The sequence below is a fragment of the Ambystoma mexicanum genome, chromosome 13 (assembly GCF_040938575.1).
Source record: "Ambystoma mexicanum isolate Mex_15411 chromosome 13, UKY_AmexF1_1, whole genome shotgun sequence".
Taxonomy (NCBI): Eukaryota; Metazoa; Chordata; class Amphibia; order Caudata; family Ambystomatidae; genus Ambystoma; species Ambystoma mexicanum.
Window position 1 is genome coordinate 484,222,175 of NC_090938.1, and position 24,261 is coordinate 484,246,435.

Sequence of the window (24,261 nt, forward strand, 5' to 3'; positions counted from 1 at the left end):
GACGACAGGGAATATTCACAAGCATGTGAATCCATGCCAGACCCCATGCTGGAGAAGGGTAGAATTTCTTTCTGGCAAGTTAGGAACATGTATTTATTTATGTAGACATTTGAAAATCCCTACAGGACTTTTATTGGCACCGTGGGATTGCTTAGGGAAAGGATACTTGGCAGGGCAGCCAGGAAGGGTAATGGCCCAAAATGTCGCCCTCACAATTACAACGGCCATTATACCATATATATACGGGGGGGGTATGTGATATAATGGTTATATGGAGGTGCTGCGGGGGGGGGGGGCTCCTCCCGCATATGTATGTGGTGTAAAGGGGGTTTGCAAAAATAAAATAAAAAGTTGCCATTTTCGGCCGTCGTAATTATGGGTGTCGCAATAATCACATAGATCCGCCAGGAAGCAACCAAAGTCATGTCTGTTGGGAGATAGATGGAAACAAAAACTGTTTCAGTCTAGTAGTGACAACTGACCGCATGAAGAAGTTGCACAGAAAACAATAAGCGTCTTTGGTGGTGGCTGGGAAGGGGATAGGTTTACTTGCAAGCCGTTCAATCTTGGGTGTACAACCACAAGTCAGAAGAGATGGCAAAATTAATCAAATTAAACTCCCAAATGTCAGGTGATGTGATTCATGTCCGGAATCAGCTCAGGTTTACCCACATGCCTCTGGCTCCACAAGCCTCACTGATTATTAGATGCACCACAAGGGTTAACCTTGTCCAAACTTTCTTCATTTGTGCTCAGCTCTCATCTAAAGAAGCAGATCACCTGTGTAAACCGCAATCTGAAAAAGCTGGCTCCGTGCCCACGCCCTTCGGAATGCAACAACATTCTTCATCAGTGTCTCAAGTGCTACCAGGAGCCCAATGAAAGGCCTCATCCACCAGCGTTCGTGTTTTTAACTTACTTCTGCTGTTATTTACAGTCAGGTCTGCATGTCATTTGTCAAGTCCTTCCGGCTCTTCACCAGAGTTCCTGTGCCAGTGTACCCACTCGACGGGCTGCTCACCTCTTTGAGTTAGGAGGTCTGTTGGAGATGCAGAACACCTGGGCAGTGGTGAGAGCTCTGGGCAAGTCTGGGGAGTGATTAGTCTTCACTTCTTTTCAAGTTTTACTAGAATTACACTGCACAGCTATCCCCGCCTCAGCCCTTCCTGCCTCTACACTGTAGTTTAAGGTAGGCACAAGCTCCTGTCCACTTCTTATGGTTCCGGCCCCCTCACCTTCCCGGTGCACCTTGTTTTTCGAAGGGGAGTGAGTACATGCAGGCCGACATCAATTTCTATCTGAGTCCAAACCATGGCAAGTTACACTAAGTGTTAAGCAATCCAATTAAACAAATAAAAATGAGGGTGAAGAAAGAATAAAAACATGCCTACGTTGCATGGATATGTTTTAAAGCAAAACAGCACCAATCTCCTGGAGCACTGCTTGTGAGATGCCTTTGTGCCACCAGTAAGTACTTAATGAGGTACCAACATAAGGTAGTGGCATAGTATCTGTACATCAAATAGTCTAATTACTGACAACGATCACAGCGTGATTATTAGAGCAGGAGAGGATGTTGGGAAGGGAATCGTATAAGTTAATGCAAGAAAGAGGATCGGCAGAAAGAAAAGTAAATGCAAGTATAGGAGAGCAAGGATGGTGAGTAGTAAAGACAAGATCAGGAGGGGAACCAGAGATATAAGAAGGAGTAGGAAGTTGCCACTGATGGAATGAGTCAATGAAAGCAAGAAAGGAAGAAGAGTAAGAGGATGAAAGATGTTGATTAAAGTGGAAGAAGAAAGGATAGTAATGAGTAAGTGTTCTCAAAGAAAAGGGATCAACGGTTTAGGAGAAGGATAAAAGATAAGACAAGAAAGATGATAGGTCTTAGAAAAGGAAGCAAAATGGTATTAAGAAAGAGGAAAAAAGGGAAGAGAAATAGGAGGCAAGAGGAATGAAGAACGATGTGTGTTGTGATCTTCATCACTTTGTTGCTCTTTCTTTTCTTCTAATGTTCAATCCTCTTGCCCTTCTCTCGATTACATTTTCTCCCTTCACCCAGATTCTTCCTCTTCTATTCTCACATCTACAATGTCATCCACATTGAAAAGCTTTTATTACCTTTTCCCATTTGTTCCTTCTCGAAAACTTGCTCAAACAGGACTAACTTCTTTGAATTCTACCCAGGTACATATGTAAGCTGCAACAGTTCTGGAACAAATCAAATTGCATGCCTGACCTGGTTTCTGTTTCCTCTCTTAATGCTTCGACAACCTCGATTCATTTAACGCTAAACATCTTCACTATCAATGAGTTATTTGTACTCTCTCTTCATCCTCGTAGTACATTCTCTATTTTAAATACTCCTCTGTCTCTTAGTTCTCCTGATCCTTTGCTAAACCTTCTTCTTACGGTTATGGACTATGCGCCTTATTTCACTTCAATAATGTATAACCTTTGATATCTTTTCCCCATCGTCACCATCATCTCTTATCTTCATTTTCTAGTTTTACTCTTCCTTCTGAAAATTCACTTTCTTCCTTGTTTGAGCCAGCTAACCCTACCGATGCACCCAGTATTCTCCTCCTCCTGCCCCAATTTCTCTGGTTCACCCTCTTTTTTTATTATCTGACTTCTCTGTTTAACTCTTTATTTCTATTAGATTTCCTTCTTCGTTTAAACATGACACTATTCGCCCTATTTCTTTTTTTTTAAATGTCCCTCTCTCTCCCTGCTATCTACCTCCTTCTTCATCCTTTCTATCTCAACTTCTGGAAAGTGCGGTCCATTCTCCGCTTACTGCATATCTTCAGTCTATCTCTCTCTTCCTCTTCTACAATCGAGATTTTGTCCCACTCATTCAATTAAAAGAGCTCTGCTGTATGTAACTTATTTTCATACTTCTTCCTGGTACGCTAAGCAACATGTGCTTCTCATTCCTCGTGACTCATTTGCTGCTTTTGACACTGTGGATCATTCTCATCAAATATATTCTGTTTTTGGGACTCGGAAATGTTCCTGTTCCTAACCTTTAGGCTCTGGGGTTCCGCAAGACTGATCCTGGGCCCCTACTTTTCTCGCTTTACACTATTCCACTTTTCTTCATTATGCAATCTTTTGGTTCGCACTACCATTTCTATGCTCATGATTTGCATATATTTTTCTCGTTTCATCAGTTTCGGATTCCCGCCACTCTTCTGTTTGTCGGCTGTCAAGATCTGGATGATTTCTCACTTTCTTCTTAACCCTTCAGAGATTGAGATTTTAATTAGGTCTGCATTTTCTCCATATGACTGGCGTCCCCTTCTTTTATTTGTCCTGTGATTCTCTTACTCCTTAGGTGCTGTCTTTGACCCACCTCTCTCTATTTCGTATCACCATTTGTTCTACTCATTCTTGATTCAGCAGTTATCTGTTCTATAATATTTGTAAGATTGGTACTGTGATGAATCTGATGGAGTCATCATTGTTTTCCCTATGGTGACCTCCTCCCATGTGACCAGGGGACACCAGCCGCTACCTGATCCTGACCCTGGGGCGGCTATATGAGGGAGGATCATATGGGAGGATGTAAATGACCGGAGGGGGGTGTCTGTACTCCTGCTCTCTATATGGAAGAGGAGAGGCACAGAGGACCCCAACCAAGATTCTCTATTGTTGGTAGCAATGGACAAGCAATCAAAGCCTAGCTTCTCAGGAGGTGATGCGGGCTGGTTCTTAAGTATAGAGTAGTCCCCAAGCACCTGCACGGGAATGTCCACACACTATGTTAGTTAAAACACAGTCTTTATATGAATGAGGTTCAAGGTTATATACACAATCACGATAACACACTTTGTGCTCCGACAATTATAAAATGGTAAATATATACAGTTCTAGGTGGTACCACAATTACTCTGATTCCATTAAAATGCATCAACTGTACTCAGTTCAAATCAGCCCAGCATCAACCATAGACTTAGGAGGAAGACAAGTTGGTAAGAAAATTGGCAGAATACTTGCCCCGATACCTAGACACAGTTCTGTATGAGGATCCCCCCCACCTGCACAACCTGTAAATGAAGATGCACTACAAGCCCAGTCCATATATTGTCTATTAAAGTCTTATCTTCTTCTATAGTTCTGCAACCCAAATGTACCTTGTTTTGGAGAGTTTTTCGTCGGGGAATCGACGGTCCCTTCTTGAGCGCGCTCCCTTTCAGGCAGGAGCCACGGGTCGTCGAACCTCCGAGATGAAGAAAAAGGTGAACGGGGGTCATCGAGGGAGCAGTTTCGATCTTCGCGGTGCTCGTTGACGAAAGCTTGTGAACGTCCTGTGAAGAAGAGGCGTGCGCTGCACCTCGATGACGAGTGTTTGTTGCCGCAAAGAGTGAATGAAGAACTTTGGCCCAGCACGGGCGTCGAGTCGTCGGCGTCTGGCGTTGGAGAATGGGACGTGAACAGGGCTGGCTTCAGTAGCTTTGTCAGCTTCTCTGAGGTCTTCGCGTGGCGGGAAACCCACTAGTGGATACTCGTCGGTCATCGGTGGCCTTGACTTTCTCCGGCAGGACGAAAGCAGTCGACAGTGATGAACAAGGGAGTCCTTGGATCAAATGTTCTTAGGCAAAGGGAGCACGGCGGCTCCGGCGGTCAGCGATGGTGGACAGCTGTCCGGTGCTTCTCTTTGTGATTCCGCGGCAGTCCCCGTCTCCGGTCGGCAGCCTTTCGTAGGTCTGTCTACCAGGGAGCTTTGGCAAAGATGAGCTGTGTACGATGGTCCCTCATGGCTCGGGAAGAGGTCTCCTAGCCAGGTCCTCTCTTGGATCAGTTCCTTGAAGACACAGCAGCTTTCAGATTAGTGAAGGACAGCAGCAGCAGCAGTTGCTCTTCTTCCAGTTGGCTTCAAAGTTAAGCATCAGTTTCAACTTCAGCTTCTGAACGATTTCTAGTAGTGAGAGGCCCCCAGATATACTGTTGATCTCCCATTCACTCTGATGGGTTACACTCAGGCAACCAATCACTCTGAAGGGCAGTCAGGCACTCAATCCGGCGCACGGTGCATTCAGGCCATTCTTCTCCATCCAGACGTCCACAACACAGAATGTGGATTTGGACAAGCACTCTGCCATTCAGCACCACACACTGCATTCATACCAGTTTTGGGAAGGGTTGTCTCAGTCACTGTGTCAAACACCAGATACTAGACACCCATAACACTGGCCTGGCTTCCACACAACACCATATATGGAACTTCCACCCAACAGCCAGTCAGGGGGAAGGGACAGAGTCAGGGCCATCTTGTTTCCTATCAGAAATCCACTGATTCTAATGACAGGGCGAGGGCATCCAAAAATGGAGGACACTCAGGGCACCAGTCAATTCAGCACGGGGCTGCCATCAGCCCGTACACTGCTTTGTGGGCCACACACAGGTGCCCAAAAACATATACTAGGAGTACAGGGTCGTACTCCTACCCATGGGTTCCATAAGGGTACCCCAAGGGTCTGTTCACCACGACCAAAAAGAGGAAGAGCCGCACCGCCAGGAGTTCCACATGAACTCCTGCGCAGAAAACAAGACAGAACATACATGATAAGGCAATAAAGGACAAGGATTCAGAGGCCCTGTCCCCCTGATGCATTTCCAGCATCACAGAGGAGATAACCTCTGGGGAGATGCCATGGCTTCATCGGATGAGACATGGACTTTTCCCTTGTAGGATGAACCTCCCATTTGTAACACTCTAATGGCCTATTATAACTCCTCCACAGCTCCCTCTGTGGAGAGTGTTCCAACCTGTAGACCAACTCTCAAACACAGACTTACCTTGTAGATCTTCTAAAGTCCTCTGCACTGACTCCCCATATCAACCCTCCATGACTGACTTGCCATCAAAACCTATCAGGAACAGTTCATGCAAGTTGCCACAAAGGGACTACTGTTCCCAGAAACACCTTAACACTGTGACAAAGAAGAGGAGGAGTGGGGGAATGCAGAGCAAGAGAAGCTCCGAGCACAGGCAGCGCTCTAGTTGCTGGGAGCATGCACCTGTGCCCAGAACACAGAAACTAAGAGACTGCTGGCACGAGCGGGCTGCTTCTCTCTGTGCAACCAAAGGGCTGCAAGAAGGCCGGTGCAGCCAACCGGCACAGGTGCTGAGAAACAGACGGCTGCATGAAGAAGACTGCACACGGCAGGAACTCCAGATGCCAGCACAGGGCTCCTGGTCGTTTGCCGTTGTCGGAAAGCAGCAGTACACCTAACTGAGACCAGTGCGAGGCAGAAAAGCCCAACTGGAGCCGCGGGAAGCAGGAAGGCGGAAAGCAGATGGTCACGAGGAAGAAAGCACCCGAAGATTGTCACCGGCAGGCTCAGAGAAGGAAAAGGAATGCTACATAGAGCCGGTGAGTCCACACTGGGAGAAAAGGAACATGTATTGGTGAGCACACCACATGCGAATAATTGACTATAACAAAAAACGGAGACAGAAAGAGAGCCGGTAACAAAACCTGAGTTAGAGGGAAAGTGAAAGTGCATCTCCTAAAGAAGGGAGTCTTAAGTTTGTGAGTATGTGATGCATATAAGAAACACTAACAAGGCAGCACATAACGGACAGCGTGAATTAGCCAATAAGGCTATGGTGGTGAATCACCAAGAGTGGAAGTGTGAGCAGAACATTAACAAGGCAGTATACAATGGACAGAGCGAATTAGACAATAAGGCTAATGCTGTGAATTATCAAGTGTAGAGGTGTGGACAAAGGCACCCAAGTGGAAAGCCCTGTCAGGAGAGTGTACCTGGCAACTGCAAGTGTGTGAAATACAAGAAGCCCTGGCACAAGAGTATGTCAGGCAATCTCAAGTGTGTTACCTACAGGAAGCCCTGGCAGTAGAGTACACCAGGAAATTACAAGTGAGTGAATGCAAGAAACCCTGGCACAAGAGTATACCAAGCAGTCACACAAAATGTATCTAAGCTATAAAAAAAAGATCTTGAGAAGAGATATCAGGATTGGGAAAAGGACTGGGTTAAACAGATGAAGAGGGAGCAAAAGCCCTGGCAGTAGAGTATACCAGGTACCCTGTCAAAACAAATACCAAACAAAGTTGTGTATGATTTTTGGTGTTGATCAAGAGAAAAGACAAGAACTGTTATTTGTAAGAAAAGGAGAAGAAGAATCCTGGAGAAGTGAGACACACTCTTGAGTAAGGAGCAAAATCCTTGAGAGACGTTTTGTTGGAGTTATTTCTTTGCCCATTTGAACATTTCAAGAACACTAAAGGTTAATCCTTTGCACTTTAAAGTTCATTTCTTTAGAATGTGACGGTCAGTATAGTACTTTGGACACAGAACAGTTTTGTTTTGGCCATTCTGACACTGACAGATCATTAGTTTTGAGTTCAGGTAGGGTGACACCTCTAGTGCAGGGACAGTCTTTAGCCACAACCATGTCTAACTTGTGTCCGAGTTTCATTCCTGACTCTTCACAGTACTTTTCTAACATTTTTAGCAGCTGAATCGGGCATCCTTACTTTAGGTTCTTTATTACTGATCGTCCGTTCTTGTTGGCCTAACCGCCCATGCCCTTGCCCTACTTCAATTGTCCTCTAACTGTATTTGCTTACTTTCCCACATTCTCATATTTCTCCTTTTCTGGCCTCGCTTAAATGGCTTGTCATTTCCACCCATCTCCATTTTTGTTGCCTCTGTATTGTTTTTCAAACCATCAACAGTATTGCTAATGTTTACCTTTCCCCTTTACTTTCACTTTCTGTACCCACTCGTGCTCTCTGTTAATCTCTCTTTTAGTGCCCTTTGTTTTCACTCTGCTTAATCTTGTTTTTGCTCCTTTGCTTTCCTGGCTCTGAAATTTTTAAACACCCTTTCCTTTACTGTTTATTCTGCTAGCACTCTCATCGTATCACTTTTCTATTAAAGCTTACCTCTGGGCCTCCTCTTGAATTGAATTTGTACTTTATTTTTTTAAATTACCATACTTTCGCATCTGCTTATTTAACTCTGTACAGCGCTTTCGAGAAAGCAGCCTATATATCCAAATAAATACAATTTATACGTTTGAGCTCCCGTGATAAGTCAGTCTGTTTTTCAACAGAAATAAGTATTTAAGTCAATGTCAGGACCTTTGTTGCAAATCAATATACTCTTACAACTACCTAAATCCACCCACAGCAATAGCGGCCAAAACATTCATACAGTATTTTACAACTGATAATATCTCCTTCACCAATTGTACCACAAGGAACACTAATCTATAGAAGAAACCATGCACTTGTCTAGAGCAAATAGTTATTTAATTGATTTAGTGAATACATTAAAGGACACAATAATACTTCTGGGAGCAAACAAGTTTGGGCAAGGGTCACTGTCAATATGTGCTGGGAAGGGACATCAAAATAGCTACCAGCCCCAAATCTGGCACCCAAATGAATAATACAGAACATGTCTGAAATTCTCCTGGCTAATCCTGGCAGCACACAACTTACTGTAAAGTCTGACAGTTATGAAACCTCTTGAAAGAAATATATTAAAAAAGATCACTGGTTAATACACAAAAACACTTGCACGCACACACAAGGCCTTCAGTGATTTCTTTGGTGAATTCTACAAATGCAATTTCAATTCATAAAATGTGCCTCCACAAAAGAAGCACTACAAACCATGGATGAATTATGAGTTTGAGAAACTCACCATGCTTTTATATGAGGGGGCTGAGCCACAGAAAACTGGGTGGTTCCAGCCGCGCCTCCCAGAGGGTGGATGGAGTGGAACTAATTGTGCTCGCCCCCTCTCTGAGACGCAATGTTTCCTGTATTTACCTGATAATTTGGTCCAGAACTACAGGTTCCAGCATGCCTCGCAACGGTTAGAATCAATGAAAAGTCTGAGCAAGAAAAATGGCAAATGTGCATGTTTCCAAAAATGTAATACCGGAATAATATGAAAAGCATTAAGGGCAGAAAGCATTGATTTGAGAACAAGAACTGCATTTATTTAAAACAGTGAAATATCAAAAGAAACAGAATCATGCAAATTTGTGGAACGGCAAGTTCAGAAACAAATTAGTAAGCGAGAACATTAGTAACAAACTAAGACACGATAAATGCCAAAAGGGAAAGTTATATTATGTTTCAAATGAAACGTCCTAGTAGATAAAACCAATCAGGAACCACAAAACAAGCAACTCCAATGAAGGACTAATCCTAGGCTGATTTAGATAATCAGCCCCCTTGCCCACACCCAGACATGCTTTCACCTACTCCCTGGATATAGAGGGATACTGCCACCTGGAAAGAGGTAGTTTACTCACATGCATTTTTGCAGCAGTTATTCTGGAAAAGGGATGCTAGCGAACCTGCCACAAGATCTGTTGATATAGTGAAGACAGAAACTAGGGACAGGTCCTACCCAGCATACCAGATACCAGGAGCAAGGCCAGAGCACTTTCTTCAAGAACTGAGAAGGAAAGGCACCCCTGGCAGGAGGGCAAGAATATTGTCTGCCTGCAAAGGACCCTGAATGAGGGGTTGGGGGTGGGTGATTGTCCAGTATTTCAAATATTGTTGTGCTGACAAAACCAAATGTTGTGGATGGACCCAAGAGAAGTCGGAGAGAACCAGAGGTTGTGGTGAGACCTCAGAAGACTGATGTGTTAAGGGAAATAAGAGGTTGTGGAGAGTGCTAATGAATCTGGGTTGACTAGAGCCAGCCGTAGGTAGAACCCTAAGAACCCAGGGCTGGGATGGCCTATAGGGAACTCTGGACATTTCCCGGTAGGCCTCTGCACCCTGTGCATACTTTGAGTGGTGACCTATTTTATATACACATTTTCTCATCGGAGAAGGGTTGAGCTTGCTGAAAATGTGTAATACGGGTCCACTTTGAAAATTATTTCCACGCCCTCTTTTGGTTCCCAGTCCATCCCTGTAAGTAACCCAGGAGGGGTCCGACTAGGAAGGTATCTGATATTTGTATGATTTCTAGAATAGGGAACGACGTTCATAGGATAAGTTTATGAACACTTTTGTTGACCAAACGTAGAGAACTCTTTGTTGTAGCAGAGTTTAGCCTGGAGGGTAAGGGTCTTATAAAGATTAGGTTTGACCTTTCTGTTGTCCATCACACCTTTGGACTCTGGTTGCTAGAATAAGGTATCCCTGGAGGGACAGAGACTCATAATAATATGTGCCAGTCATTAACGTTAAAGGAATTCATCACCCTGACACACAAGGACCATCTGGAGAATCACATTTGGAGTTATACCGTCCTTGACACTTGTTTACTCGTTAGTTAGTTATTTTGACTGCAATACGTGTACAGATAGGCCTTTGCCCCTCCTAACACCTTGTATTGTCAAATCTTAATAAAAGCCTCTTACACTATATTTGTGTTGTTCATTACGTCATTTCTCAACATGCCCATAGCGGGAAGATAGAGGGTCACAGCTTGGATCAAGGATCAGGTTTGAAAGTCACAAAGGCATGGATCAGTGACCAATGGCATGGCGGAGGAGGTGGTTCTTTGTGATCTGGTCAAATCTTTTTCATAGTAGTACATTTAATCACATTTTCTTTACAGGAAGATTTTGCTGCAAATATATGCGGGGGGGAGATGCCCCGCAGCCCCCCTTTAACCGCACTATATTAATTGTTCTCCTAAACTCACCCCACATATATATGCGGAAAAATCAGATGGAAAATATTTGACAAATCTACTTAGACTAATTCTACTGCGGCAAAAACTCCCTGTCCCTGGAGAGGTCACCATGGCAAGGACTGGTGACTGTGGAGGAGAGTGTCAAAAACATGGGTCAAGGAAAGCATTGGACCTGTTCAGTTGTTTCCCGCCTATGGCGAAAGAAATCCAGAGTTCAAACAGAGTTCACACGCAGAGTGGCAATTCCTAGCCAAGCCTTGTATGCATACAAGAGTTTAAATATGATTAAGGTGATTAGTCTGCCAGATAACCACGGATTGAGGACTACTGGCAAGACATCTGCAGCTTCAACCCCACACTGGGCGGTTGACCTAATACCAGAAGCCTTCAGTAATCACAGGGTGCAGACAGTGGCTGTTTAAAACCCCTGCCACAACACCAATCTAATTTTCTCAACTGTTAGCACCATGCAGTGCAAAGAAGGGGTAGTGCATGGCCAAATATGTCTCTAGGCAGTAGATTCTGGCATTGTTGGTGCAGACAGTGGTAGGCTACCTGGGTTCCGGTGCAAAGCTACATTTTCTCCACAAAGGGAGTAGTATTATAATGGTTTCATCCTCTTAGGCGTAAGCTACAAAATAAAGGGGCACAATGAAGTAGCAGATGGGATGGGCAACCACCAGCAAAGGGGTACTATTGGTTGAGCCGTATAGAGCAAATGTGGGCAGAGGCCTACTTGAGAACAGGTGATTCAGAGCAGCATGAAAAATGAAAGTTAACATATTGAGGGGCTTATCTGGATGACTGAGGGAGGATCGGGCCTGCACCAGAGTTATGTGGCAAAATGATCATCATCAGGGCCTGTTTCAAAATGAGATGGAGCTACACCATGTGATTATTTAATGGAGCAGGTTGCCAAGTCTAATTGGTCAAATTTGACGTGCACTAGGAGCCCATCTAAGTGGGAGGGAAATGTGATGAATTGCGGGAATTAGTCCCTTCTCCCCAAGGGGCAACGCCACCCATGCCCTCCATTGTGAGGCTAGGGAGGTGAGCCTGCTCGGCAAAAACTATCCAAGGGGTTGAGGCAAGTGGGACCTCACTGGGAGGGACTCCCCTTTGAGGACAAGGACTCTCTAAAATACAACCCAGGAGCACTTCTTTGAATATATCTTATGTAGATTGGTATGAAGAAAAGATCAGTATGTGCTACCGTCAACAGGAAACTAAATGTTTCTTTAAATGAAAATAACCCATTTAAATGGGACGAAGAAGAGGATATGGAGGGAAGGAGAGAAGCAGACACAGAGAGAGAGAGAGAGAGAGAGAGAGAGAGAGAGAGAGAGAGAGAGAGAGAGAGAGAGAGAGAGAGAGAGAGAGAGAGATGCACTGGGGAAGACCCACAGCTATGTCACAAGTTAGAGGGAAGGAGATTTAAAGTAAGAAAGAAAACCAGCGATTTACTAACGGGCGGGAAGGCCAATACGGAACTGAAGCTAAACACGCAGCATCCTGTAATGAGAGCGGAATGAGGAACAGAATTAGACGCACTGTGTCTCGACTATGGGAGAATGAAGGAGAGAAAGTCAGATGCGCAGCGTCCTGAAGCATTGAGAGAGAAAGACAGACAGCAAGTGTTGGCGAGAGTACAACAAGCTGGTGGTGGACCGCGGGTACTCTAAACAACGCTAACACACTCCACAATGGACTCCACAATGGAGGACGCAGAACCGAATGGTACTGAAGAAACCGCACAACCATAATGGACGACGACAAGAAGAGAGAACCGCCGACCCTGAGCGAATAAAAGCCCTGGTAATGTTATCCCTACAAACAGCAGGTAACAGGGAAACAGGAGACCCGGGAGGGGAGCGGAAAATCGTTATGGGACCAATCCTACTCATCCAAGCGAATGTAATATTAAAGACCTGATGAGTGATTGAGAATCATTGTGGGATCATTCATACCCGTCCTAGTGATGTCCAAGAGACTAATATTAAAGCCCAGAGGAGTGAGCGAGAATCTTTGTGGGACCAATCATATTCGTCCAAGTGAAGTACAAGTGTCTGTTGGGACCTATCATACTCATCTCAGTAGAGATAAAGATATCATAATACTGAAACCTAAAGAAGTAAAAGAGAATCATTATTGGAATACTCTTTGCCATATTAGTCAAAGTCAATGAAGAACCACTCTCAGTAGAGAGAAACAAGAGGAAGGGAATCAAAGACTAGAATCAAGAACATTTACCAAAGAGAGAAGAAGCCAAACCAAGGTAAAGTATTGAACGAGTTCATTAACTGGTCAGAAGAGTCACCAGAGACTATCTGAAAATCAAGTATTGAATAAGGTTTGTTGAAAGCAAACACCACAGTAGAGGGGAGTCATTCTCCTGTCCTTAGTTGCTATCTTAGTGGTAGGGCCAGTTGAGGTTAGTTTGGCCGGTGGACAGATTCTGTTAAGACATTCACTGACAACTGACAAGCAACTTAGTTTTGTTAGGTAGAGACGCCTTATAGTATAGAGAGAGAGGCATTGTTTTCCTTTGGTTAATAAAGAAGATAGTGAAATGTCTTATCGTAGTCCGCCTCCTTCGAACCCGCCGCAGAAAGCACTGAAACAATGAGGAAAACATACTCAGCACCAGGGCCTATTGGAGCAGCAGCAGGGTGAAAATCTGAAAAGCACCAAGGAACCTATTGACAGAGCTGGACTTCAGGGCAGCTTCATGGAACTATTGTTAGCGCAATACAAACCAAAATTGAGAAACAACAGCGTTTATCTGGGTAGGGAGGGGCAAGGGCAGCTCTAGTGATTTACTTCAGCAGCAGCACAGAGCCACATTACATCATAGTGAACCCATCAGAGAGGAAGGGGTAGTATAGTACTAGCAGCTTGGGGAAACATTGAGCAGCATACAGGACCGACTTGAGTAGCACCATAGCCAATATCGAATAGTACCAGTGGAATATTTCAAGAGATAAGTGGGAGCACCAGAGGTATCATTGTCAACTGCAGAGGACACAGATGAGTATCACTATAGCCTGTTTGATGGTGAGAGGAACTAGCAGCATTTTGGTCCAACATTGTGAAGAATTATAGATATATTTTAGCTGCGCTGCAGATTATACCTGAGTGGAGCCAAGGGGCATTTACAAACTGCACCTGATGAACAGAGCCAGAGATCTTAATTGACTAGACCTATGCATCACAACTATGCAAAGCTAAGTACCAAAGCTGAGCTGAACTAAGTGGCACCTTTGATTTGATATGTGGAATAAAAACACCACTAGGAAAATTAATGAGCAGGATAAATGAAGCTATCCGCTGGCTTACACGAGTAGCCATGTGTCATGAATTAGCAGCAGCATGATGTCATTCGAAACAGAATGTAATATTTAACATCCAGATATAAATATGGCTAATTTTAATCAATTTGTTTTCAGGCATATTGATTCTGATGGGGTATCCACTGATACAGGAATACTGATGGGCACCACATATCCCGGCACAGTATTTTAACTGTGTATTCATTCTCACAGAACAGGCTTTACAGTACTCATTTTCTACTTTGGCAAACATATCAGGCACAACATCCCCTGTGACAAAGCTGTAAATCTGACATTTTAACTAGGATCACAGTTTTCAAAAAGGCGTGTATTTGCTGCTGAAGATGATTTGGCACATTAGGACAGACTTTGAATGTTGGACGGTATTAATGAGATGCCCATCGGAACTGGTATTAAAATACATTATGTTATGTTACTGGCATTTATACAGAGAACCATTGCCATTTGCATCGCTTCCAGGTGCTCTGGTGAATATAAACGGCGGGTGGATAGGTTAATGGTGAGGGAGGGAAAATACAAGCTAGCTTTGCTGCGGTGTTGATGCATGTTCACAAGTACCTGGTTACTCTGCGTGGACCTGTTTCTAGGTGGTCTGTGTCGAGGGCAAAGAGGTATTTATATTCCGTCATGGGGGCATTTAGTCATTAATTTAGTGGAAAAGATGCTCTATAAAGCATTTTGTGGCACCATGATATTTTAAATTCTGGGGAACCACAAAACCCTAAAATTCTGTTTCTGAGAAATGGGCTCCTAAAACATGCATCTAAATCAGGATATCTGCAGGGCAGCAACCTTGGTTGAGCACATTCTGTAATCATTACAAACCTACTCTAGCACCCAAATGCAACACTTGATTTTGGTAGACTCTATGCCCTAGGCAATTTGTTCTGGAGGCCCTGAAGACATACTTTGGTAATCTTTTTTGTTCATTCTGTAAATTGTAATTGGGGCTTTGTATGGCATGTCTTCGAGCTGCTTCTGTCTGAAACAGTGGCATACTGTTATATTGAGCAGGCACCAAATCCTAGTTTGCTTGACCTGTTTTTCTGATACCCTTTACTAAAAGCAGGAGAGTAGCAAGTTTGTAACAGTGGTCATCTTGTTCCAGTTAACTCCATGGGCAGGCTCTGCCATGTAAACATACTCTATTTACAAATCCTCTGTATGTTATGCATCATATCACACACAAAACAATATAGTGGCCTATACTGAAGGAGGACATTTTATGAGAGTACAATAAAATCCTTAAAAGGTCCCCAGAGTTCTTTCAGCTGGACCTAAAATGACTGTAGAAATAAGAGAGACCATTAAATAAATGAAAACATTCCCACACTAGAACTTGTATTCTATGTAGATATTTGCACAGCTGTATAAACTATTTTTTTATTAATGGAAATGCAGAAGATATAGAAGGTGGCAAAAGGTCAGGGAACCGCTCACCTGGGGTCACAGAGAAACTTGGTCTTCTCTCCATCCTCTCTCCAGATAAGCCACTCCCGGAAGGAAGGATGCACAAACATTCGAGTCATGTCTCTGCGTTTTATCAAGAACATTGAAAGGTTCTCCATTCTCTGCTGGAAGTCCTCCCATTCCAGGACACCCTCCACACTGCCTGCGTTAATGGCCTGATAGATATGTTCATCCGTCAGGGGATGAAGAGAGGCCACAGCCACATTGAGGAGAGGCATGACACGATCAAAGGAAGACTGTGTGGGAAACTTCATATTGCACTGCAGCAGATACACTTCCGATAAGGAAACAGGAACAACTTTATAGCTGGAGCTCTTTAACACCAGGTAGCCCTTTTCAATGAGGTCAAATGTTAGTTTCAGGTACAGGTAGGATCCTTGGCTTAGAGTTTTAAGGTGAGAACTGAGTTTGCCAAAAGTTGTGTTGTCCATTTTGCCATTGAGGGAGATGTTGTTTTGGATCTCAGAGCTGCTGTGTATCCGGTGTAAGATGTAGGCCTGCAAATCTTGGTCTATGGCTTCATTTTCTTCTAGGCGGTCAAGGAAGATTCGATGGAAAGGCAGGAGCTTGGTGATTTCCTGTAATGTCAAAATGTAATTATCAAATCATGCAAGGAATATAAATCATGTACCCTGTGTTACAAGGTCTCTAAACTTTACAAACAGAGGTAGATCTGTTATACCATTTAAAGAAAGAGGTATTTAACACTGCATGGGCTTCACAGACTCATATGTAACTATCCATAAGTATTTCATATCCGGGTCCGGAAATATTTAGGCATTCCATTATTCTGGGGTATTTATGTGATCCTTCGACCAGCAGAAGAGGTCAAGGCTTATGCAGATTTGGATATTATAATTGGTTATTTATAACACGCTTATTACCCAGAGGTTTCTAAGCCCGGACTGAACCTGTTTTGCTCCCCGTCATCTTGCTTCCAAGACGAGCGTATTGCCCCTGTGCTATCGTCCCAAGACCTTGTGTTGGAGATGCCTTCTACCTCTCTGTCTGGGAAGGAGCAGTAAAACCTTCTAATCCATACGCATCTTTGAAATTAACTAATGCTGACTGTACATTTACATAGTTATGTCATCTAACAGGTCGACCTGGAATGGTGTAGCAAAAGGGAATTATTCAAATAAAAATGTTTTCAAAAGTTTCCAGAAGCATAATTAGTGCTTTTGCAGATGTAGCACTGTTGGAAGAGTATTCCAACCCTGTGCTGCGAGGATGGGAAAAGAACGTCCATATCTTCTAGTTCTTTTAAATATTGGGACATCCATCCGTCCTCTTGAACTACAGCTAAGAGACCTAAGAGGCACATACAGTTTGATTTGTTCTTTAAGATAGATTGGGGCATCCCCATCGATACAACCATAGATGCACCTGTGAACCAAGGAAAGGGCTTCAAATCTTATTCTGGCAAGCACAGGTAGCCAGTGAAGTTTCTTCCTTGCACAAGTGATGTGTTCCCTCTTTGAAATGTCACAGATAACTAACTGCTTCATTCTGAAGAACTTACAGCCTACCGAGGCAATTCTTGTTGGCCCCAATTAAGAGGGCGTTACAGAAGACAACACGCGGCATGATGACTGCCATTCCCAGGGTCTCTCGATTCTTAGGCGAGAGGAAGGGTTGAACTTGTCTTAGCACCCTCAATGATATTGTGTGCTGTCAATCACCCCATCAACCTGTGCCTCAGATGCAAGAGAGGCCTCTAAGTGGGCCCCAAGCATCTTAACCTTCTCCAGACCTAGATAGGATTCCCCTCAATATTCAGGCAGTTGTATTCAGTACCCAGCTTGGCTGCGGCCTGCGTGCAGCTGAAAATCATCAGTTCAGTCTTGGTACTGTTTAAACATCCAATTATTCACCATCCAGTTTTTTACCGAGCCATAGATGTAATCTAACCTTGCTGTGTCTATGCTGTAATTTCCGCTTAGCTCCATCAGAAGTTGGTTATCATCTGCGTAGTTAGAAAACTGGATACCCATAGTTGTCAGAAGGTGAAAGAGGGGTTTAATATACATGTGAAACAATTTCAGAGACAAGCAGGCTCCTTGCTGGACTCCACAGCAAATTGGCTCGGTATCTGAGCTAGTGTTGGCATTAGGCTGTGCTTTATAATTAGGCTTTTGGAATTTCAGTAAAATACAATTTAATTCAATTTATGCCACCGGAAAGAATGTTCCCTTCTAGGGGTTTATCCAAAAATATCCAATGGACAGCAGCACTGACCCTGCTACACGTGAATTTCTGCATTCACATTTTAAATGAAAAGCAAGGTCAGCAATGCCACTAGTGGACATTCTCAGGCATCTTTGTACCTGAATGCAATTCGAACTCAAAAAGGCCATGTGATATATTCCCCATAACAATTATTTGTGTTGAACATGAACATGCATTTTAAAAAGTAGCTATTTAGAGTTCATTATTGGATTCCTAAAGCTGCAGGGCTGAAAAAAGTCACTGGTCAGAGATGATCCAAATGGACTTCTTGATCAAATGGTGCCTGTATTTCAATAGTTGTCCATCAAACACTAGTCTCCTCAAGTTTAATTGGGAAATGGATGAAGTAAAGTCACTTCTAGTTCCATAATGCAAAGCTTTCCACAACATTGTTTTGTATATTCGGTTGAAGAATAGCAGAGTTACGTCTATCATTTGGAATTCCTAATTCCCATTGAATTTAATATTCATCTCTTTTTTTTTATATCACTATCTATTTAACCGTCCACTTAGTAAATATCCAAACTTCATATTTTTACCAAAGGCCACATTGGAATCTATGTAATGAGACGCCTTGTTACCCACAAGTGTTTTTTTAAACAATGGTTGTTCAGTTCCTTGTCCTTTATGCAGCTTTGAAATTAATGCACAGATACACCTGCCTTTGTCCCCCATGCACCTTCCCCTTCCTTTCCTGTACACCATGTGTTTCTTTTTCTTTGGGTATTTCATGTGTTAGGGTTCACTGCAAAATTGATTTGTGCTCTTATCTTGTCTCATGTCAGGCTACTGGAGTCAACCAAGTCCTTCTTTGATTCTTTGTTTTTCTATATGCGTAGCTTTCCTTTTCCATTATAAATTCTGCAATACAATTCCAAGATTACAAATAGCCAATAGGAGCTGTGTCAGCATAATCTGTGATGCTTTTGCTTCAAAATAATTATGCATAATATTCATACAGCAATAAAAGATTCACTTTTGTCTGTACTGGAAAACACATTTATCTATGATTTGTTTAGGGAAACAAGGGGTAAGCCCTGAAAAACACAGATTTTGAAAACCCTAAGAAACACCCAGAGATATGGAAAAACAAACAGTAAATCCCATTTATAATCATCGCTGAGTGCATTGCCATGTGTTCTCTTCATTGGTGTATCAAAGTAAGTGACTATGGAGTGATTTACTGAATAATAACTCACAGCCAGTTGGGCTGTAGAGCCATAACTGTGGGATGTCCAGAACAAATGTGCTGAGTAGTCCTTTCAGAGAAAGCTACTGGTAACAAGTGTGCTGCCCTCTATAGGAAACACGAATATTCCTTAAATTGAGAGGTGTATGCTAGATTATTCAGTGCTGTTAGTAATTGAGAAAAGAAAAAGAAGGCCAAAGAGAAAGACATCTAATAAAAGAAAAACAAATGAAATACTGATGGTGCTCAGGCAATTCTCCCAAAGTGTACCTGGAGTGTGGTCCTAACTGTAACGATCAGCTTCAGCCAGGGGGGAAACCTTCCGATTATTTTGCTCAGAAATGACACAATAGTGTCACCATAATCCGGTTTGTGAAACTCTGCTTCGTTCAACCCATCGATCAGAATGATGTAATCTTCATCTGGGATTTTCCTCTCTGCAATGGAAAGTATTGGTGCAAGGTGAATGTAGCAAAGAGAAACATCAATGTATTTATGGCAGACTCATGAACTGATTTATTGTATGTAGGAGTGATGGGATAAGCCATTTGTATTATGGTTTTACTGAGAATCCATTTTAGCAACCAGTTACAATTGGGGCTCTGCATACTGATAAAAGCATTTATATTTACCTATGACTGTTCAGCATCTAAGTATTTCAGGGTCTTGGGCACAGGCTATATTGCATGTCTTAGCATCAGAACGTGTCAAGTGCCAATAGAACATCCATCTTCTTACTGTACCTTTGTGAAGGTTTTCCAGAGGCTCAAGCACTCCTCTGCGGAACGAGGCCATGGGGTCTTGCACACAGGAGCGCAGGCTGAGCATGCTCTGAAGATGAGGTTCCCGCAGCAGTTGTTCCCTGTATGCCACCAGCTGTGGCGAGCGGCACAGCAAGGCTGCTACATTATGTACAAACTCTGGGACCAGACATGTGTAGGCATTGTCTGCTTGACAGTAATGGTAGGCAACAACCTGCAGAAAACCAACAAAAAAAACACTTTTCAAAATCTGCTATAATATTTATACCTTACATATCGTTAGGTGCATTTGTGTAATTCTCTAGTTGCAACCACACAGACTATTCACAGTGATGGTACACTTTGTGATGAAGTCCCCTGCCTTTTTCTGGGGACTTCTAGTGGGATGCCTCATTGAGACAGGAAGAGGAAGACAATGTGGGAGTTACAGATGAAGATCCAGAGAGGTGGTTTAAGTGGAGAGAGAGAGCGTATGCAAGAAAAAGTGAGGTGAGCATCTTGCTGAGCATAGCAGCTAAGTCCTGATCAAGACTGTAGCAGGAAGGAAAGCATGTTGCCCGGAGTATGCTGGGTGCTATACCCCAGAATTTGGTAAGGGCCAAGGAGCCTTGAGGCGGGAGGAGTTGAGTGCAAACCTGCTGGGCACTTCAGTCCAGATCCTGGAAAGCACCAGAGACCCCTGAAGAAGGGAGGAGTGAATTGCACGTCTGTTTGTGGCTATAGCTCAGGACCTACTGGAGCCAGAGAACCATAAAGAGAATTAGCACCCAGGCACGGGACTGGGAGTGGGGAATCAGGGAGCCTCCCAGACAGTCAGGAAGCTTGGAATGTGATATTTACCTCATGGTAAAGTGCCCTGTTGCGAGCCTCCTCAGAAGCGGGAGGCCACCATCTTCCCCTAGGGGCCAGCATAAGTGTGCCAAGCGCTCCCCCCGTGTCTCCTTCCCCACACCAATTTCCACATCCTTCACCGCACCCACCCCATTTAGCTGCAGGTTCCTTGCCCCTTGCCAGTGCCGAGAACACTCAGTATTCCCGGTGCATCCCTGTCACGGCAATGGTTGCCATGGACAACGAAGTTGGGAACTACACATAGTCCCTTCTGCCTTTCTATTCTGTTTTGTAGTTCTTTTCAATTGTGAAACAGCAAACATGCCATTTTTCAACTTGAAAGAAAAACTATTAGTATCCTGTTAAAACATGCCAGGATACTAATAGTAATAAATCCCTCTGGGTGGGGCAATACCGGGTCTGGTAATGCCATGGGGCTAACGTTAAGACCCTCGCTTCACTTGGGCCTCTAACTCGAGCCACCAGGGTTTATTGCTTAAGGTAAACAACCAAAGCTGGTTGCAGGCTGGCCCTTAGATGATGGGTGAGAATAACTTCAATCTGAAAGCACACAGGCAAAGGAGGAGAAATCCCTGCTCTTAATAATTTTAGGTATCTAATAAGGAAAGGGCGAATCATAAATTCTCACTGGTAAGCATGTGCTCTGTCTATGCCCAGAGCTAGGGTGCAACCTGAGGAAATGTCAAGAAGGGGTGCTGGGGAGCTATGAATATGCTGTGACTATGAGTGATGTAAAGAGTGCTGGCATGGGGCTACTTCACTGCAACAGTGTTTATATCAGTTAGACAATTGGACTTGGATGCTAGAGCCTCTTAAATTAGATGATCACCCTTTTTTGTTTTACAGCCATCCTGACAATGCTCTAACGAGTTATTCCATTCCCCCTATGCTCTAAGTTGTAACCCGTTAGACCCTATATCACTAACGCTCAAGCCAAAAGGAGTGAGACTAACCCATAGATAAAAGCTTTTTAATTCTGGCTCGAGCGGACACAATTTGGTCCAGATACAGTGGAAATCCACTTTCCTGCACTAATGCTTTGTTTCTCCACCTCAAATTCACAATTTACATTGTGCACCCCAAGTGCCCATTCCATTCTTTTATAAATAGGTGATTCCCCATAGGCACTCATTCATCCCTTCCAGTTGTAAAATTAAAAGTTGTTGAACTGCGTCCTTGGCGTGTCGAGTATTCTAGACAACTGTACACTGAATGCATTAAAATGTCTCTTTCAGGACATGGAGGGAGCCTAAAGGGGAAAATCTATTTAATTTTACAAAATAATTTAGCTAATTGAATTATCTCATCATTCCTTGGACGTCGCCTATGTGCAAGAAAAGGAGAAATTACTTACCAGTAATGTTCATTCTATGGATTCTTCTCCTGCAGATTCCTCATCAGATTCCTTATCAGATAGATATCCCTTCCAGTGTCAGCTGCTCGGAAACCTCTTTGCCAGGGGGCATACTATGACTCCATAGAGACCACTGGCTTCTCTTGACTCAACTGCGCTACTTGTCGGATCCAGAAGTGACATCGGCCGCATATTTACTACGTCACTATGCCCTCATGCCTCAGTTCAACACCTCCTCCCACCCCAAGCTTAGCAGCCATTGAAGAATCCATAGTATTCAGCTTGAACATAGTCAAAAAAACTTTTTCTTGTGTGAGAAACATAACCGTACTGGATGTCTCTGACAGCAAGGCATCAAACCGCACCTAACACCTAATGAATATAACCTTGTCCCATTCGAAAAAGTCAACCAAATATGGACTACAGACCACTTTCGTAGTGGGAGGGTGATGAGTAATCTGTGGGAGAAGGCGCTGAAACCATCACACCAAAATCTTTTACTAGCTTGAATGTCCTTGGCCCGGTCCTGTGTAGGGAAAACACGTCCTTCGCTGAGTCCCATTGTACAGTGATAAAGAGAATGTTCTGAGTTGGTTGAAAGTGTGATTTCTTTAGATTTACTGCAAGTCCAACAATATGGAGGCCGCTAATATTGTAAGCAAATTTGGAGTCCTCCGGTGACACAAGGAGATAAAATGGCTGCCCGAAAAGACATTGGGCCTCATTACAAATCAGGCGGTCCGGAAATAACAGTGGCGGTAAACACGCCGCCACCGTTGTTTCCGGACCGCCTGATCCCGACTCCTGCAGGCGGGAGGTGATGTTCCCTCCAGGTTTGACCTGGCGGGTTTAACACCGCCCGCCTGCAGGCGGACGAGGAAACACCGGCAGCATTACGAGATGCTGCAGGTGTTTCCATGATCCCCATTCCCATTGAGTCCTATAGGACTCAAAGGGAATGGGGATTAACCCCATTCCGCCTCCGTGATTCCTGGGAAACCGGGGTTGTAATGCCCCGGTAATTCCGGAAATCACGGAGGCGGAATGGTAATACGAGTCTGGCGGTAACCAGGCGGTTTTACCGCCTCGGTTACCGCCGGACTCATAATGAGGCCCATTGAGTTTGCATCGTAAAGAAAATACTGGAATATGTAGCAGCTCAATTTTCACTGCAAATGATGCAGTAGAGGCCTGTAAATAATAATCTACATGAGGAAGACTTGCATTATAAGGTAAGACCATCTAACATAATAAATTAAGGTGTTTTAAAGATCAGACTACATGATTATAGGAATTCAAAGCTCGTCTTTAGGAGAAACAAAATAATGGTGATTTATATATTTTTATTTTTATTAGGAAGAATGACAGAAGATTAGCTATTTGGTGGCTCACACCATGAAAGAATCATTTGGAACCACGAGAAATATAGTAGTCTTTAAACGTAATTTTTTTTAATGTATATGTTTACATTTAGGTTTGCACACAAACTAATAGATACGTATTGTGCATTTGTTCACAGTTGAATTATCGAAGATGACATTGTCAAGAAGTAAATCTTGCATAGGTGATGCATTGATTGCTCATTAAACGTGGGGCACTCCCTGCACAGACTACCCCCCACATTTGATGAACATGTTTTGTTTGTTGTGCAAATATACCGATTACGTACAGATGGGACAGATACCCTTAAAGTATGGAGGAAAGGCAATGGGATGCAAGAGTACATATGAGAGAGATGGAGGGTGGGAGGGATGCTCCCACTATTCTATAGGGTATGTTCTATAGATTTGATATCAACCCGTTTTCCAACTATAACAGAGGAGTTAGGCATCTGCTGTGCTTTTACCACATGTATAGGGATGGATGGCTGGACTCCTTTCTTCATCAAGGAGTACACCACTGATTTGAACCATAATCTTGCACTATACAGCAAAATATGGGAGGCGAGGTTCCATTAAGCTAATCGCCCAACTCCTCTTTGGTGTCAGTGTCCATGACTACACCTACAAGGGATGGCAGATGCTGACGGGGACACCCTCATTGGCTCCTGGTAAGTCAGGATGAGGATCCAGCACTTTGCCACTTCCAATAGTATTATCAGAAATTAAGGCAATAGGTATCGCCTGTGCAGGGTGTCGAGGGTTCGTCAACTACTTGAACAATTATTTCAGGATACACAATTATATGCATGTGGGAATAGTCTGAACAAGTGGTGAGCCCTACGGGGAGGGAAGCAGCCTGTGGCTGTGGTCACTCAGGAGTTTGTTGAGGTAAAGCTGACATAACCTTAGCAGTCCAAGAAATGGGACTGGGCTAGTTGAATCCGTGACAGGTGCTGATTAATCCAGGGTTGAGGGTACCAGATTCAACAATGTTATACTCATGGTTCTTGCCAGGCAGGTG

At 43.6% G+C, this 24,261-nt stretch overlaps 1 protein-coding gene across 6 annotated transcripts in view; it reads right to left on the reverse strand.

The window, feature by feature from the left end:
- The window catches only part of TANC2 (tetratricopeptide repeat, ankyrin repeat and coiled-coil containing 2), a 3,436,361-nt gene that overhangs the window by 451,765 nt on the left and 2,960,335 nt on the right, over positions 1-24,261 (reverse strand). For all 6 annotated transcript variants that reach the window (XM_069634135.1, XM_069634134.1, XM_069634133.1 and 3 more), the window contains 3 exons: positions 19,635-19,866; positions 19,162-19,328; positions 15,444-16,051 (listed from right to left, as the gene is read on the reverse strand). In XM_069634135.1, the coding sequence (XP_069490236.1) occupies positions 15,444-16,051; positions 19,162-19,328; positions 19,635-19,866 (1,007 nt within the window). The remainder of the gene's footprint in view (positions 1-15,443; positions 16,052-19,161; positions 19,329-19,634; positions 19,867-24,261) is intronic.